This window comes from Taeniopygia guttata, chromosome 23, assembly GCF_048771995.1.
Source record: "Taeniopygia guttata chromosome 23, bTaeGut7.mat, whole genome shotgun sequence".
NCBI classification, from domain to species: Eukaryota; Metazoa; Chordata; class Aves; order Passeriformes; family Estrildidae; genus Taeniopygia; species Taeniopygia guttata.
The window spans coordinates 1,831,098-1,848,691 of NC_133048.1; the positions used below are offsets into that span (position 1 = coordinate 1,831,098).

The following is a 17,594-nucleotide window of genomic DNA, read 5'->3' on the forward strand; positions in this document are numbered from 1 at the left end:
CAATAGGAGGAGGATGTACTCCGTGCCTCAGGCTTTGTTTCAACAGGTGACTGCTTGGGAGAGGTGTAGGAATGGTTTGGATGGGAAAGGATCTTAAATCAGCTCATCTCATCCCACCTTTCCATATCCCAGGGACACTTTTCCCTATCCCAGGGACACTTTTCCCTATCCCAGGGATACCTTTCCATATCCCAGGGACACCTTTCCCTATCCCAGGGACACCTTTCCCTATCCCAGGGACACTTTTTACCATCCCAGGGACACCTTTCCATATCCCAGGGACACCTTTCCCTATCCCAGGTAGCTCCAAGCCCTGTCCAGCCTGGCTTTGGACACTTCCAAGCATGGGACAACCACAGGTTGCCTATGCCAGGCCCTCCCCACACTTACAGGGAAAAATTCCTTCCCAAAATCCCACTGTAACCACTCTCTGGCAATGGGAAGCCATTCCTTGTGTCCTGTCACTCCAAGCCCTTGTAAATTGTCTCTCTTCATGTTTTTTGTTGGCTCCTTCAGGTCCTGGAAGTCACAATGAAGTCACCTGGGAATGAAGTTTTCCTCCAGGAACAATCCCATCTCTGCCAGCCTTTCCTCAGGAGAGAGCTGCCATCCCTCTGGTCACCTTGGTGTCCCTCAGGGACGCTGGGCTGTGACCCTGCCATGGCCAGGGACACCTTTTCCCCTCCCAGGGAGCTCCAAGCATTGTCCAGGCTGGCTTTGGACACTTCAGGGATGTGGCAACCACATCTTCCCTGTGCCAGGCTCTCCTCACCCTCACAGGGCAGGATCTGCTCCCCAAACCCAGCACCCAAAGCTGAGCAGCACCTTGGGGACGCTGCTGTTGTCCCTTGGGAGGAATCACAGGCGAGTTCTGGCCAGGGGCAAGCGGGACATGGAGAAGGGGCTGACATCTCAGAGATGAAGAAGGGGCTGACATCTCGGGGATGAAGAAGGGGGCGGACATCTCGGGGATGAAGAAGGGGCTGACATCTCGGGGGTGAAGAAGGGGCTGACACCTCGGGGATGAAGAAGGGGCTGACATCTCGGGGATGAAGAAGGGGCTGACATCTCGGGGATAAAGAAGGGGGCTGACATCTCGGGGAATGTGTCCCCACAGCCCGGCTGGGCTCCGGGTGGCAGTGCAGAGCAGCGTTTTTGTGTCCCGGCAGGAATTGTGCGTGTAGGGAGAGGTGATCTCGCAAGGTGAGAGATGCTGGCGACCCCAGCATCCCTCCCTGGGGGATGAAAATTTGGGCATGGCAGGGATGTTTTGTGCCTCGCTCATGGCGATTGTCCTTTCCGCCAATAAACGCTGTATTTTTTTTTTTCCTTAATTTTTCTGGAAACAGTTCAACCCTAAACCTCCGGGTTTTTTTGGCGATGCAAACCTACCCGGGAGGAACCCCTGGGTTTGAAATATTTACGATCCGATTGCCCGGGAATATAGTGGGATTTTGGCTCCTCAATGCCTTTTTTTTTTAATGCCTGTGGATGCACGCAGGGCTCTTTGGCTCAGCCCCTGCCCTGCAGCGATATTGGGCTGGGGGACATGGCAGCGTGGCCAGGGGACAGCGGCTGATGGAGCTTTCCCTGGGGGAGCTGTGCACAATCGGGGCTGTTTGAATTGATGCTGCAGCTTAAACAGACATAAAGCAACTCTTTCATGTGCCAGCCGCGGTTGCCTGGGCTCTTGGCAGCGGCTCCCGGTGTGGGCAGTGCGAGGATTGAAATGCGGAGGGGACGGAGAGGGAGAGAGGAGGAGGAGGAGAATTGATCCCAGCGTGGAGGGACAGATCTGCGAGCCCTCGATATAGAATTTGGTTTTTAGCTGTCCAATAAGCTCATTCAGGGCAGCCGGAACACGGCCGGAGAAGGGGGTTTTGCAGCAAGAAACTGCAGCAAACGCAAAGCCGGGGGAGCAGGGGGATGGGTGCCAGGGCAGCCCCCGAGGTGGGCACGGCAGGGCCGGGGCGAGCGGCCCGGACCCGCTTTGGGCACCGGCGGCACCGGCCCGGCCCCGCATCCCGGGGGGAGCGGGGGAAATGGGGATGGGCGGGGGGAAAATGGGGATAACAGCGCTGGAGAGGGGATGTGGGGCTGCCAACACCCCCTGTTCCTCAGGGGTTTGGGGGGAGAGCGGCGGCTCCGAGCCTGTCACCAACGTAAAGTCGGTGCTTGGCGAGGAGGGAGGAGGGGGAGGATGCTCGAGCGTTCCAGAGTGCCTTTTTCTTCGTTATTTATTTATTTCCTTAAGCTCTGGTGTCATGTTCGAGTTGTTTTCCTTGTCCCTGGATCTGAGCATCATTAGCAAGATAATGAAGTTCCCGAACGCGGCGTTAAGTGGCTGCATTCCCATTCCTCCCTCCCTTTTCCCCATCTTGCCTGCAGCTCCGGGGACCGGCGTACCGGGAGATGTTAAAACAAAAACAAGGGGAGGTGCTGCCGCTGCTGGGGGAGAAACGGGGCTCTGCCAGCCCTGCCGAGCCCCCCTGATGGCTCGGGGGAGGGGGCACAGCCTTTCCCACCTCCAGGATGCCCCTGGATCAGTCCCACCAGGATCAGGGAGCCGTGCTGCGAGGACAAGCCACAGACAGGGAAAAGGGAGGGGAGGGGTGGGGGGTCTGTCGTGATCTGTGTTTGGAACAAAATTTGCCTCATCACAGAAATTGTGTCAATAGCATCAGGTTGTTTATGGGGGGGTGGTAACAGGGATGTGTGTGAGAGAGAGAAATGGGGGCTGGGGGGGCTCGTTCCTTAGCAGGAAACCTGGATATCAAAAATAAACACGCTGCTGGAGCCCTGGCCGTGGGGCTGGGTGCTGGTAGGATGCTGGTACCGGGTTTGGGGTGGGTAGCACAGCATCCCCCTACCCTTTCCACAGCACCCGGTTTCTAGAGAGGGAACAAAGCTCCGGGAACGATTAATCAAGTGGCTTAATAAAAAAAAAAAAAAAAAAAAAAAAAGTATAAATCCCTGAGGGCTGCGTGGTGCTGGTGGTGCTGCTGCCGAGGAGCTGGCTCTGAGACAGCCACCGGGAGGGACGCGCCAGCCCTCCCCTGCTCTCCTCTCCTCTCTTCTCCTCTCCTCGCCTTCCCTCTCCTCTCCTCTCCCCGAGCTGCTGCCACACTTGGTTCATTCCAGCTGCAGAAGCTCACAGCCTTCCATGCGGTGGGATTTTTTTTTCCCTCTCCTCCTCCCGGGCTGAAAAAATTCAGGGAAAAAAAAAAAAAATCCAAAAGAAATCAAAATCACAAGCCTGACCCGCTTCCCCCTCACCTCCTCCCCCTCCTCCTGCCTTTCTCCTCTTCATCCAGACGAGCCGAGGACTATCCCAATCGCCGAGGGGAAGGAAAAAAGGGGGAAAAACCCATCAGCGGCAACCAGCAGAGCCCCAGCACGCCCCATTCCTGCTGCTGCCCTTTGACATGCGACCTTCCCTGGGATGGGACCGGCCGGGATGCTGCTGCGGCTCCGGCGGGCACTGGTGGAAATTTGGGCTCGTGGCTCTGCTGGCGGCGGAGGGGAGCGCCTGGAGCCGGGCGCTGCTGCTCTCCCTGGGGCTGCTGGCAGGATCGGCCATGGGTGAGTGCCGGGGGCAACTTCTGCACCAGCTTCTGCTGCTATCCTCCGCCGGCTCCTGGGCTGCGGGCAGCGGTGCGGGTCCCCTGCGGGAACGGGGTGGGTGGCACTGGGGTGGTGGCACTGGGGTGGTGGCACTGGAGTAGTGGCAATAGGCTGTGCGGCTCTGGGGTGATGGTGCTGGGCTGGGTGCCACTGGGATGGTGGCATTGGGGTGGTGGCAGTAGGATGGGTGCCACTGGAGTGGTGGCACTGGGGTGGTGGCAATAGGATGGGTGCCACTGGAGTGTGGCACTGGGGTAGTGGTTACAGGCTGTGCGGCTCTGGGGTGATGGTGCTGGGCTGTGTGCCACTGGGGTAGTGGCATTGGGGTGGTGGCAATAGGCTCTGTGCCACTGGGGTGGTGGCACTGGGGTAGTGGCAATAGGCTGTGTAGCTCTGGGATGGTGCAACTGGGGTGGTCACACTGGGGTGATGGCAATAGGCTGTGTGCCACTGGGGTGGTGTCATTGGGGTGATGGCAATAGGCTGTGTGCCACTGGGGTGGTGGCACTGGGGTGGTGGCAGTAGGATGGGTGCCACTGGGGTAGTGGCATTGGGGTGATGGCAATAGGCTGGGTGCCATTGGGATGGTGGCACTGGGGTAGTGGCAATAGGCTGTGTGCCACTGGGATGGTGGCATTGGAGTGATGGCAATAGGCTGGGTGGAACTGGGATGGTGGCACTGGGGTAGTGGCAATAGGCTGTGTGCCACTGGGGTGGTGGCACCAGGGTGATGGCAATAGGCTGTGTGGCACTGGGATGGTGGCATTGGGGTGATGGCAATAGGCTGTGTGCCACTGGGGTAGTGGCATTGGGGTGGTGGCAATAGGCTGGGTGGCACCGGGATGGTGGCACTGGGGTAGTGGCAATAGGCTGGGTGCCACTGGGGTGGTGGCAATAGGCTGTGTGCCACTGGAGTAGTGGCACCGGGGTGGTGGCAATAGGCTGTGTAGCTCTGGGATGGTGCCACTGGGGTGGTGGCACTGGGGTAGTGGCAATAGGCTGTGTGCCACTGGGATGGTGGCACCAGGGTGGTGGCAATAGGCTGTGTGCCACTGGGATGGTGGCATGGGGGTAGTGGCACTGGGATGATGACAATAGGCTGTGTGGCACTGGGGTGTGTGCCACTGGTGTGATGGCACTGGGCTATGTGGCACTGGGGTAGTGGCACTGGGGTGATGGCACTGGGGTAGTGGTTACAGGCTGTGTGCCACTGGGGTGATGGCACTGGAGTGGTGGCACTGAGGTGATGGCACTGGGCTGTGTGCCATCATAGCCCAGGGATGGCACTGGGGTAGTGGCACTGGGCTGTGTAGCACTGGGGTGGTGGCACTGGAGTGGTGGCACTGGGGTAGTGGTTACAGGCTGTGTGGCACTGGGGTGATGGCACTGGAGTGGTGGCACTGGGGTGATGGCACTGGGGTGATGGCACTGGGGTGGTGGCACTGGGGTGGTGGCACACTCTGCCCTGGCATCTCAGGCACAGCACCGAGTGTTTTGATTCAGACCTCTGGAGCCGCATCCTTCGGGAGCAGCGGTTTTTGCAGCGCTGGCGTGTGATAACGGGTGGCTCTCCATGATCTCATTCCCCTTCTCCGCTGGGTCAGGTTTGGGCACAGGCACTGGTGATGTGCAGGATGACTGTGAAAAATGCCAGCACTGCTTTCCCCTGGCATCTTAATTCAGGATTTCACTACCCTGCTGCTAAAACAGATTTCTGGATGCCTTGCATTGAAGATGGAAGCACTTTCCTCCTTTCCCTCCTGCCTTCCCAGTTGAATATCTCTTATATATGAGCTCGTTGGCCTCAGCATGCTGCTGCTTTTTATGAAATATGCATGTTTGGGCTTGAAAGCAGAAGAAGACTTGAATTTGGGGGCAGTTTGCTTGTGTCTCCTACCTCATTTCCGCAGCTGCCCTTGCAGCCAAAGCAGATCCAGGGAGAGAAGTTTATTTCTGGTGTAAACAGCAAATATTTAGGGACTGTCCTTCTGTGTGTGTAGGAGGGGGAAGAGTGGGAGAGACGAGTGCTTGGCAGTGCTGCTCTCCACACTGTGCAGTGCCCCGATTTCCAAGTTTCCAAGTCCTGTTGTTCTGTCTGCTGTATCCCAGGCTGGAGGAATGTGTGTTTGGGTGTTGATGGGTATGAAAGCTCCTTGGGTTTTTTGGGTTTTTTTTTGTTTGGTTTGGTTTTTGGTTGTTTTTTTTTCTTTATCTGGAATGCAAGACTGATTTTATTATGTAAGGCAGGTTTCCTTCCAGGGGCTCGGGGATGAGGATTAACTGCTGCTCCTGAGCACTCTTGCAGAGGAGCTGAACAGTTCTGCTGACTGTGAGGATCTGTTAGGAAAGGCTTTAAACCCACCCAAAGAACCTACAGGTCCCTAATAAAGGCTGAATGTTTATTTTGGTGGCTATTTTTCATCTCGGCATGAACATTCAGCCTGTGCACAGAGGAAAACCGTTGCAGCAGCTTCTGTTGAGCTTTCCTCATGCGAGCAGACTGTTGGAGAGATACCCAAAATCTCAGATTTACTCCACCAGGGGCTTTCAGCTTTTTCTCTTTTTCTGAGCTGTCTGTGCCTTACTCATATTGAATCTTCCAGGCTTCCCTCTGTACCTCGCTGAGCATTTAATCCTTTCTTCTCAGGCCCCTGGTCCCTCCTGCCTGCGTTTTCAGCTCTGCTCTGGTTCCTTCAGCCACAGCTTGATGCTCTGGGTGGTTTTGCTTCATGAGCAGAAGACCTGAGAAAGCTTTTTAGACCTCAGATGGTTTTTTATCTGCATCAGAGCCGGAGGCATTGATCAATAAGTCCTCTCTTTAGATTCTGAGACCGCACCAAGGATGTTTTTGTGCGAGCAGGATGCTAACTTGGGCGTCAGTGCCTGGGTCTGCAGGGAGGGAGGGGAGGCACCCGCCCTTTGTGGGGTCACAGAGGGTTTGGGGTGTGATGCCAGGAAATCAGTTCGGCCTGTGCTGAGAGCTGAACCCCTGTGGAACAAAGTTCCAAGAGCTCCAGGCTCTCCCTTTCCGGCAGCAGTAGCCAGGAGTTCCCATAGTGTGGCAGCAGAGCCGTGTGCGTGGAGCCGTCAGCGAGGAGTTGGACAGAAAAAGGGGGAGAAACCCTCTGCCCCCACATCAGCCTGCCCAGAAATGCCCTTCCAAACCCAGCACAGGGCCTGGGGTGCCCTCAGGTGCTGCCTCTTCCCTTGGGGGGAGGATGGAGCTGGAGCGGAGGGAAGGTGGTGCTGGTGGTGGGAAGTTCCTTGTGGCTATGAAAGTGCTTTGGGAGCTTCTCCCTTGCCCTTTGCAGGCTGCAGTGGGGATTTCACAGGGATCAGATGGGCACAGGGCACTGGATTTGCCTTTGGCTGCGAGTTGGTGAGCCATGCCTGGCCTCTGGAGTGTGATGATTCTGGAATTTGGGGTATTGATGGGCAGGTGGGCACAGCAGTTCTGCTCACCCCTGTCAGGAATTCTGGCTATTGATTATCAATCAGGAGGGCACAGCAGCACTACCCACCCCTTCCTGGTGCTTTCACAGGGATAAGATGGGCACAGGGCACTGGGTTGGCCTTTGATTGTGGGTCGGTGAGCCCTGCCTGGCCTCTGGAGTGTGACGATTCTGGAATTTGGGGTATTGATGGTCAGCCAGGTGGGCACAGCAGCGCTGCTCACCCCTTTCAGGAATTCTGGCTATTGATTATCAATCAGGTGGGCACAGCAGTGCTGCTCACCCCTGTCAGGAATTCTGGCTATTGATTATCAATCAGGTGGGCACAGCAGTGCTGCTCACCCCTTTCTGGTGCTTTCTGGGGAATCAGCTCTGCTCCAGCCCTGCAGGGTGCATGAGGGGCATGTGGAGGCCCTGTGTGTGTGGATAAACACAGCTAAAACACATTTTAATGGCCTATTAGAAAAGGGTCTTGACACCATTATTTACAGTCTGTGCTTTATTAGTCAGCACCTTGCTTGGTCCTGGGTTAAAGGAGGATGCAGCAGCTTGAAACATCAGCTCATCAGTTTTAAACCCCTGTCATTTTATTTTTTTCTCGATGGAAAACAGTTTTTGCCAGACTTCTCCTCTAAAGAATGGAAGAGCAGGAAGCTGCTTATGAATTTTGATTATACCTCAGATTCGGACATAGGGGATGTGTCCTGTGCAGAGCTGAGCCTTCCTCCCTGCCCTGCAGCCAGGAAATTCCTGCTCCGGGCCCAGCATCCCAGAGATTTCCAGCCATGGAAGGAATGGCTGAGTGCTGCTGGTGCTGCTCTGCCCTTCTCTGGCTGCCCAGAGCGCAGCTGGGTGAGAAATGCCAAATTTCACAGCTGTGCTTCTGTTCCTGCTGCTGCCCTCCCAACCCCTCCCAGAATTTGGCCTGGATTTTGACCAGAGGAAATTGTTATGATAATGTTGAGGGTTAGCTGGGGGCAAGGTCAGGCAGCCTGAACTGGTTTTGAGCCCATAGCATTGCAAGAAAATTCTTTTCAACTCCATTTTTATCAGGAGTATCCTGAGACACAGGGCTGGAGTAATTTTTCACAGGCTTTAGTGAAATTATAACAAAGCTCTGTTTAGCTGAGTGGATTTTAAATAATACTTCTTTACTCTCCTCCATGTTTCTAGGCATTGGGAGGTTCAGACACACCATGAATAGGCCTAAATTTAAATTAGGCTTTTTTTTTTTTTTTTTTTCCCCAACAGAAAATAGAGCAAATTCAAATGGAAGGGGAGAGATAAGACTTTAAGGGCTATAAAAAAGGGAAATGATTAAGTAGTAAAGATTCTCTACTGCTGGAATTGTTGAGTGCAGCATTGAGCTGTCTCTTTGACATCCACAGCAGCCAGAAATGTCAGAGGTGGTGGAATCCCATTGATTGGCTGGTGTGAAAAACGCCAATCACTTGGTTTTTAAAATTTTAAAAGTTTAATAATAATAAAATGGTTATAAAAATAATAATACAATTAGCAAATATTACAATGAATATTATATGAGTAATGTTAGAAAGTTGTGCTGTATTAATTCTCTTAAGTAGTGTGTTAAATGTAGTTTTAGGTTCCAACATAATGTTAAAATAGAGACTATGTATGTGGGGAAGTTCTTTTTTTAGGAATGAGATACTCGCTTTGAGGAACACCTAAATCTTCCAAAGGAGAGGAATTTATGGTTTTCTTATCAGAAGAAACGAATTTCTTCAGGCCTTGCTCAGATTCGAAGATGCCAGGGGATTAAAGGAAACAGTTGACATACAACAGACAGAGTTTCTTGTTTAGAATAGAATGCATGCATAACCATGAAGGATATATGAATATGCAACAAGTGTATTGTTTTAAGGGTGATTCCTTTGTTCACAAGTTATGCTTTTCATGACTTAGTGTCTGAGAGCATCCAGACATCCGTAATTCTTTGCTTTTTATTGTCTTGTAATTGTCCTAACTCTAAACTTTATTACTCTAATAGTATTACTATTTTTATAACCCTTTTATTATTATTCAACTTTGAAAATTTTAAAAACCAAGTGATGGGCGTTTTTCACAGGGAAGGAGGCAGGAGCAGGAAGGCCTGGCCAAGGTCACCCAGCAGGAGCAGCCTGGATGTCACTCCTGCGTCATTCCCAGCACGGGAATGTGATGCTGCAGCTCCTGAGGTGGTTTTTGAGAAGCCTTCGTGCTGCAGATGAGGTTGGAGCTGTGTCTGTGCAAAGGCATTTCACAGTGGTTACACTGGAACAGAACAATTCCTGCATCCATTTATCAAAATGTCTGCGATTGCCATTTCCAGACAGATAAAACAACGGCGAATCTCAAATAAAGGTGTCTTTGTCCAGAACACTTTAACACAAAAGGAAGGCAAGATTTGTTCCTCTGACCTCTGGAATGGGAAGTCTCTTCTGTGCTGGTGAAATGGCTTTATTTGGGTTTCATCCACCTGCCTTGGTGACACCTCCATTTGTTTGAGTGCAGCATTTTGCCTGGCCCTCGGCTGTCACTTCAGTGCAGACGGGCACAGACTGATAATCCCGGCTCCAGCTGCATTAGAAGGTGAAAAAAAGGCTGGACTAGCCAAGAAAGATGAGTTAATCACAGGCAGAGAATTAACCACAACTGGGGATTTGCTGCTTCAGTGCTCTCCTGTTATTTGCACACTCCCTGACTTGCAGGAGTTGTTGGAGCCCAGCCCTGCTGCCTCCCATGGCTGGGGGACCCAGCAGGGTGTGAGCCTCACTCCCTCTGCTTCCCTTCCCCATCCCTGCACAGGGATAAACAGAATTTGCAAAATCATTTCCAGATTTATTCTGCAGGGAGGGATCTTGGGATGTTTGTGAGGAGCTTTCAGCAGGTACGAATTGCACGGGGTTGATTAACTGCTCAACTTTTATGTGCTCTTGGTTCTCTCCCTTGATTGCGTGGAGTGAGTTCAACCATTTCAGCTACAATTTGGGATTAATTGTGAATGACATTTTGAGGTGAAAGTTGCCTGTCTGCTACTGAACTTTAGGAAGGATTGTCAAAAAAAAAGTCAGGAATAAAACCAGCTGCAGTTTGTGTTGCAGGGAGGATTTGCACAGCTCCTATAATTCGTACAGAATTGCCTTTACACTTTTTATACCTTTAGATCCATGTTTTATGCAAAGACTGCAGCTTTTCAAAGCAAAGTGCACTCACCAGAGATGGGAAGGTGGGAGGTGTGCACTGAGAATTTGCCAGATGCATCAGGGAATTGGATCCTGGGCTTTAGAAAAGCAGGATATTGGCAGAGAGGATGGTCTGGACCTTCTGATTTTAACCTGCCACACACTCTGCCTTTGAAGGAGTTGCTTAAATTATGTGAGCTCCAGCTTCTTGTCTGTGGAGGGGGAAAAGTAGTGCTGTACTAATAGTATTATCTAATTAATTATGAAGATGAATGCCTGCAGGATGGCAGAGATCAAATGGAGAACTTGTTCCCTTGTAACGGTTCCTGTTATTTATCAGCAGTTTATCAATATTTTGTTTAGTTAATTTAGTGAAAGCAGAGTTGGAAATAAGCTTTTTGTGTGTGTGTGTGTGTATGGCATTTATGTCATTACTTTTGGAGTTGTATGGCCTGAGGTGGAGTTTATTCCCTGAGAAAGCAGGATTTTAGGCACGGGACGTTTGCTGAGGAGTTTTTGGTGGGCTGTGATGTGTTGGGGTGTAGTGGCTCACACAGGGTCACATCCTGTCCCAAATCCTTTCCCTTCCACGTGTTTAAATCCAGAAATCCCAACTGGATTCTCCCCTCTTCTCCCTGCTGTGGGCAAAGGAGGCTCTGCACCTTGCAAAGTGTAAACTCAGGGGTACAGAAAATTGCAGCTCACTGCTTCTCTGACAAATTCAACATCATTTTCCCCTTTATCCACCAAATAATAACACCCAGAAAAATCCATTTCCTCCTGGAAAGGGGAGGAAAACATCTTGTCCTGCAGGAGGATAATGGAGCTGGTGCTTTTCCAAAGGCAATGCCATTTTTAAAGATGCTCCTTGCATCCCACAGCATATTGTTTATTTCTCTCTATTGTTGTTTTGTCTCCATTAGGGAAAGGTTAGGCACGATCCTGGACACTGGGCAGCTGCCAGCAGCATTCCCCAGGGGCTCTCATTAAAGTTAAGCACCACTTGGGCTGTTAATATTAAAATAAAGTCCACCTGCTGGAATAATGAAGGGTTTGAAGGATGGGGAGTTTGTCCCTCGTTGTGTGGGGACTTTTTTTTCCAGAGATGCCTTAGGATTTTAGTTTTTTTTTATTTTTCATCTATTTGTAATCCTGCAGTTCTTTAGTGTGTAACTCAGAGCTCCATATGCAGTGTGAGCAGCTGCTTCCCCATTTTGGTCAGACACAAGATCATGGTTTGGCATGAGAGATATTTAGGGAAGTGATGCAAACCGCAAAACCTCAAAATTAAAACCTCAAAACCACTACAGACAACAATTCCTCTCCAGGCCTGGCAATCAAGGACACCTCACTGCCTCAGGCCCTGAGAGATGGAAACAAAAGTGAGTTGGGGGAGCAAATTTGGGGTAAATGACTTCATTAGCTGAAGCTGTAATTGGAATTAATTAACCCCCAATATACAAAAGCCCAAATTTCCAGAGAGAAACCCTGGGTGGGTTTTGAGTGAAGTTCTTTGGACTCGATCAAAAAGGGAGAAATCCTTCCCTGGCAGGTGGGGAGGGGTTGGGATGGAATTCCCAGAGCAGCTGGGGCTGCCCCTGGATCCCTGGAAGTGTCCAAGGCCAGGCTGGAGCAACCTGGGATGGGGTGGGATTGGATGGGGTTTAAAGTCTCCTTTGGGTGGGACTGGATGAGATTTAAAGTCTCTTTTGGATGGGTTTGGGTGAGATTTAAAGTCTCTTTTGGGTGGGATTGGGTGAGGTTTTAAGGTCTCTTCTGGATGAGATTGGGTGAAGTTTTTAAGGTCTCTTTTGGATGAGATTAGATGAGATTTGAGGTCTCTTTTGGATGGGATTGGGTGAGGTTTAAAGTTTCCTTTGGATGGGACTGGATGAGGTTTAAGGTCTCTTTTGGATTGGATTAGATGAGATTTAAGGTCTCTTTTGGATGGGACTGGATGACATTAAGGTCTCTTTTGCATGGCATTGGATGACATTTAAGGTCTCTTTTGGATGGGATTGGTTGAGGTTTAAGGTCTCTTTTCAACCCAGAGCACTCCAGGACCGTGTTTTTAACTTTCCCCTACTGCCTCACTGTCCCAGGGCCCTTCTCCAGTGGCACAGGCAGGGCTGGTTCTGACCCTGGGCAAGATTTAAGGTAGAAAAACCAACCCTGCAGAGTCCCTGCTGTTGTCACCTCTTGGTAAACACCTGCACTTCTTCCTACTGAATGAACTAATTTTATTTAATAAGAGCAAGTTCATTTTGCTGGATTTAAAATGCCATCTTAGGGGAGGCTCTGTCATTTGTTCCTCCTGGGAGCACTTCCCAATCTTAAATTAGAGAACAAATGATGACCTTTTTTTACCCAGGAGTCCAACATTGAGGGCTGTTACAGGGAGTTTTTTGCCTTTTCTTCCATGAAACGCAGTTAACAAATGAGACTTTTGACAAAAAAATCCCCAATTTGAAGGTACAAGTCGATTCAATTCACCCCCTGTTAGCTCCTTGATTGAGAGCTATGTAGATTGAAGAAGAAAGGTATTGATCTGCTTTGGGGATTGAAAACTAAGATGAAGTGGAATATGTCTGTGGGTGAAAATGAGGTTTTAAATGGATGGAGGAGGCAAGAGAAAAATAAAATACAACGTAATGTTAATGGGAGGGAGTTTTGGGTTTCTCTGGTTGTTATACAGAGGTGGAGAGGTCACAGGATGCAGAAATAGTACAAGTGATGGAAAATCAGTGCTTGGCACAAGAGCTTTTCTAAATTGGGTCAAAACAGAACAAAAAAAAAAAAAAAATCTGGTTTTGGGCTATCAGAGCATTCATCAGTTCCCAAAATCTGTTTGGACAGAGGGCCATTCCTTGTTCAACAGAGCTCACAGCTTTTAGTGCCCACGGCTGGTCTTTAAGTTCCTTTCCCCTTCCAAACCATCCCATTATTATTCTCTGAAATAATAATCCAGTTTTTGCCATTGTAAATGTGAAATTCACGTCTAAACGGACTGAAAAATTCAGTATAATTGAAATGTTTCACTCTTTCTCCAGATAATCTCTAGGAGCCTTTTGTAGCTGTTATTCTTTGGGGCATGTGACGGGCTTGTTTTTTTGGCTCATTGGGTGAAGTGAATTATTAACTTTTATTTATTAACTTTCCTCTGTACTGTCAACTCCAGGTGACTTTCATTGATTGCTCAAGGTGATGAGGAGGCATTAGGTAATAAATATCAAGTGCTGCAACACTTAAAGGAAGTGAATATGAAAGTGCTGTTAACGGAATCAAGTAAAAATTGGATTTATATCCTAACAAAAATTCCCAGGAGAAATTGCTTTCTGTTGGACTCTTTTTGTAATTCAAATCCAATCACACAAGTGTGAGCTGCTGTAATACAATTGCCTGGCAGAGGGGTTTGTTGGAAGATCTCAGAGCACTTGTAAACACACAGAACATTTCGCTGTGAAGAGCGTGGGGAGATGAGAGAGGTGGTGCAGGAGTGAGGAGCTTTTAACAAGTGGAGTCTCTGCTTGTTCTGAGGGATATTTTTAATTTAGTTCAGCTCTGGAGGTGTAAGATGCTGGGGATGGCAGTGGATGAAGTGGTTTCTTCTGTTTTGGCTGCTGCAGAGCTTTTCTGAGTCTCTGGGAGCTAAAAAGGGTCTGTGGCCTCTCTGCAAGCACCAAAAGGGGACTTGTGTAACTTCTGGGCTTTTAGGGAGTAAAAAAATGCATGAAAATACAAGCTGGTTAATGAATTGATGTGTAAAACCTAAGTTAGAATCCAAAACATGGTGGGGAGGAGGAAGAAACTGATGCTGTTGGGGCAGGATGGTATGAAAGGACTCTAGGTCAGAAGGTGAGAGTCAAACTATGGTTTATTTTAAATATACCGCTCTTTTTATAGAGAGGTTCGTTCTATTGGTCCTAAAGTAAAAACATCTCACCCCACTGGTGTGCAGTGAATGACGCTCAGTGGCAGAACATATCTATAAACAATGTGAACAACAAGAGAGATAAAGAATTATTTACATTCTTTCCCAACTGTTTCCCAGGCTTCTGCCTGGTTAGAAACCTTTGTTTTCTCTCTGACTGAACTGAGAATACCCACAAGAAACCCCCTGGAACACCCTCAGCTGAAAAACTTTTCTGCACAGATTTACCTCTAAAGGAGCTCTCCCCACTGTGTTCTCTTTAAACCATCAGCTCTCCAGCAGGGATGGGGTGGAATTGTAGATATTGGGAGAATTCCAAGGGCTGAGGGCTTGTAAATTCTTAAGGAGATGGGATTTGGGGCTGAAATCTTCCTTGGGCCATGAGGGAACTTTGAATTTTACAGCTGGACACAGAGCTCCAGTGGCAAAGGGAATTCAAGCTGGTTTTAAGTGTTTAATGGTGACAAGGGGAGACCAATAATGAAAGATTTTCATGAGGAACTCTTTAATTTTGGCTCCACTGTGAGTTGGGATGGATTTCACCTTGAACCTTACTTCACCTTCTTCAATTTTTCTTTTCTGTTTTTGAGATAATCCTGACACCCGAGATGAAAATGCCTTTGAGCCCCCTGGATAAACCATTTAAATGCAAATATTATTTTACTGCAAAATAATTGAAATACAAATTGAAAAATTTGTTTTGGCGATAATAATTAGCACCTTGTAAATGAGACTGAGTAAAAACGCTGCACATGAGTGGGAGTCCATTTGCAGACACTGGGAAAAAAGTTTTTCATCAAATTACCTTCTGTTTTCTGAGTTTAATTTCATTTGGGGGTTGAGATGATCTGTGTCATTTTTACAGATATCTTCAGTGGAGGTGAGAAAAAATGAAATCTTCACTGTTGTTCATCTTAGAGAGAAAATAAGAATAAAATTTTCAGAAGGTTTTGAATCAGGCTGAACATCTTAATTGAGGCTCAGACTCCCAGGACAAGATTTTCAAGGACATTTAGATGCCAAAATAAGTGGAGACTTGCCCAACGGGGGTTGATAAGGGAGATGTGGCTGCACAGCTCAAGTGGGGTTAGGAAGGCTCCAGAGGGTTATAAAATATTTGTAAACCTGGGGCTCTGAAGTTCCTTTGAAAAGGATTTGTGAACTTGGGTTTGGTTTTGTGGCGTTTGTCACAAAAGGGTCACCTGGTCTCTGCCAGGGTCAGTCAAAGCCTCCCAGCTTCCATCTCAGTGCCTTAACCACGTCTTAAATAATATTTTTTTCCCAGGATAACTCTTGGTTTGGCAGGAGAAGTACAGAGGAGAGGAGCTTTGAGGTCCCCTCCCAACCAAAAAGCATTCAGCAGTTCTGTGCTGGAATCCAAGGGCACTGGAGGAGCTGAGAGGCCACAGAGGGAAGTGCTGGGAATTCCCAGTGGCTGTTCCTCACCCCAGAATCTGCATTAATTGCTTAATGCCTGTGGAGTGCCCTGGAGATGGAAATAGTTCCATAAGTGCCCGGGTTTATCATTCTGCTGACAATGGCTGTGGAGAGGAGTGGAGGAGCTGAGGGAGCAGCCAAAATGGATTAAGAGACAACTCTGAAAGGGAAAGGTTTAAAGGGAGGAAATTACATCCCTGGAGGAGAGGTTTTTCTGGTGAATATTGGGATAACTTCCTGGAGCTGAGCAGATGATTCCAGGTGATGGTTGGTGTGCCCAGGATTGGGCAGCTGTGGATGTTCTGCAGGAAATTGCTTTAAGTGGTGAATCAGTGGCTGCTGGAAGTGTGGGAAGATTGGGAAAACCCATTTGTTCAGCTTTGTTTGGAATGTGGAAGTCACAGAGTTTGAAACAGCTCTTTGTGGAATCCAAGAGCTGAAGAGCTGAAAAATCCAAAATCTGAAAAAATCCAAAATCTGAAAAAAATCCAAAATCTGAAAAAATCCTGGGATTTTCTGGATTATGATTTTCTGGATTATGAATCAGGAAAGTGTGTGTGTGTGTGTAGGCAACTCCAAAGGGTTTTCCAGCAGAGATGAGCAAAAGGTGATAGAAGTTTCCATGAGGTGTTGAGGAACCTTTGTAGGAATGACTGAGGTGGTTTGGTGTCCTTGGCACAGAAGAATTCCGGGTGGGATGAGAATTCCGAGGATGATCAGAGGTGTATCCTAGAGGAGGGAGAGCACAGTGCTTGCTTGGCCTGGAAAACAGGAATGGGATCAAATTATCCTCTCTAAATACCAAATTATGCTCTCTAAATCCATCCAGGCCAGGTAAAACAGAATGGGGAGAAATTTTAAACAAAAAATGTTGGTTTGGAAAGAAATGGCCCCAAACTGTGGAATTATCCTGCATTTCCACTGTTGCTGTTTAAGAAGCTTCCTGCACATCCTGGGGGTGGTTGATTTTGGCATCTTGATAAAATCCTTGATTCCAAGCACAGGGATGAGCTGCTCTGCTCCTGTGTCCTGGACACGCCTGCAGCCTCTGGCTTGGCTTAAAACACTCCTGTCAGGCTCAGCTCTGTTGCTGAGCCGACCTGGGCTGAATTCAGGTTCAAATTCAGGCTCAAATTCAGGTTCAAATTCAGGTTTAAATTGGGTGTTAAAGCTGGTGGGGAGGAGTGATTGTCCTGGGCTCGGTGTCTGGATAAAGGACATTCCCACAGGATCATGGAAGTGTTCTGCTTGGAAAAAGAACTTGCAAATCATCAATCCAACAGTCCTGAAGAGTCACATCCATGTTTTTTAGATATTCCCAGGAATGAGAACTCCACACTGCCCTGGACAGCTTTTCCAATGCTTTCCAACAATTTATAATCCAGGTGTTTGAGGAGTTCTCCTCAGGGATGCTCATCTCCCACATTATTTGGAAAATCCAAGATTACTTCAGAGGGAGAGCGAAATTTTATGGGAATATCCTTTTTATCCTTTATCCAGACATTTGGGAGTGCAGTTCTTCCCTTGTGTCTCCTGCTGCTTCTTCCACACCACTTCCCAGGGCTTCAGCAGAAAGCCCCAAACAGCTGGAGCTGCTGAAACCCAGAGGCAGGAATGTTGTGAGGGAAGGGAAGGAAATAACCTGTGAATTCATGATGGCAGGTTTGTGTGTGGAGTGGTTTTGGTTCGCCAGTTTGAGATTTCACCAATTTGGAGATTTCCTGCACCAAACATAGCCAGGCTCTGTCACTGATGGCTCAGCCAACACAGCAATTTCTGTGCATTTATAAACCCTGGGGGATTTTTTCCCTCTGCTTTTCCTCTCCCAAGCCCTGTCAGGAGGAGCTGGAGCTGCTCCCTCTGTGCCTGTGCTTAGCAACTGAGCCTGGGCACGTCACAGCCCCAGCGGCGATGCCGCGGCCCCGGCTGCCTCTGGAATTGTAATTTTGGGATGAACCATCCTGCTGC

General features: G+C 48.9%; 1 protein-coding gene across 2 annotated transcripts in view; it reads left to right on the top strand.

The window, feature by feature from the left end:
• Window positions 1-1,380: 1,380 nt before the first annotated feature.
• The window catches only part of CSMD2 (CUB and Sushi multiple domains 2), a 224,638-nt gene continuing 208,424 nt past the window's right edge, over window positions 1,381-17,594 (top strand). The window contains exon 1 of one of the 2 annotated variants that reach the window (XM_030290568.4): window positions 1,381-3,582. In XM_030290568.4, the coding sequence (XP_030146428.4) occupies window positions 3,426-3,582 (157 nt within the window). In that variant the 5' untranslated portion in view covers window positions 1,381-3,425. The remainder of the gene's footprint in view (window positions 3,583-17,594) is intronic. The other variant, XM_030290570.4, reaches the window with a different exon arrangement.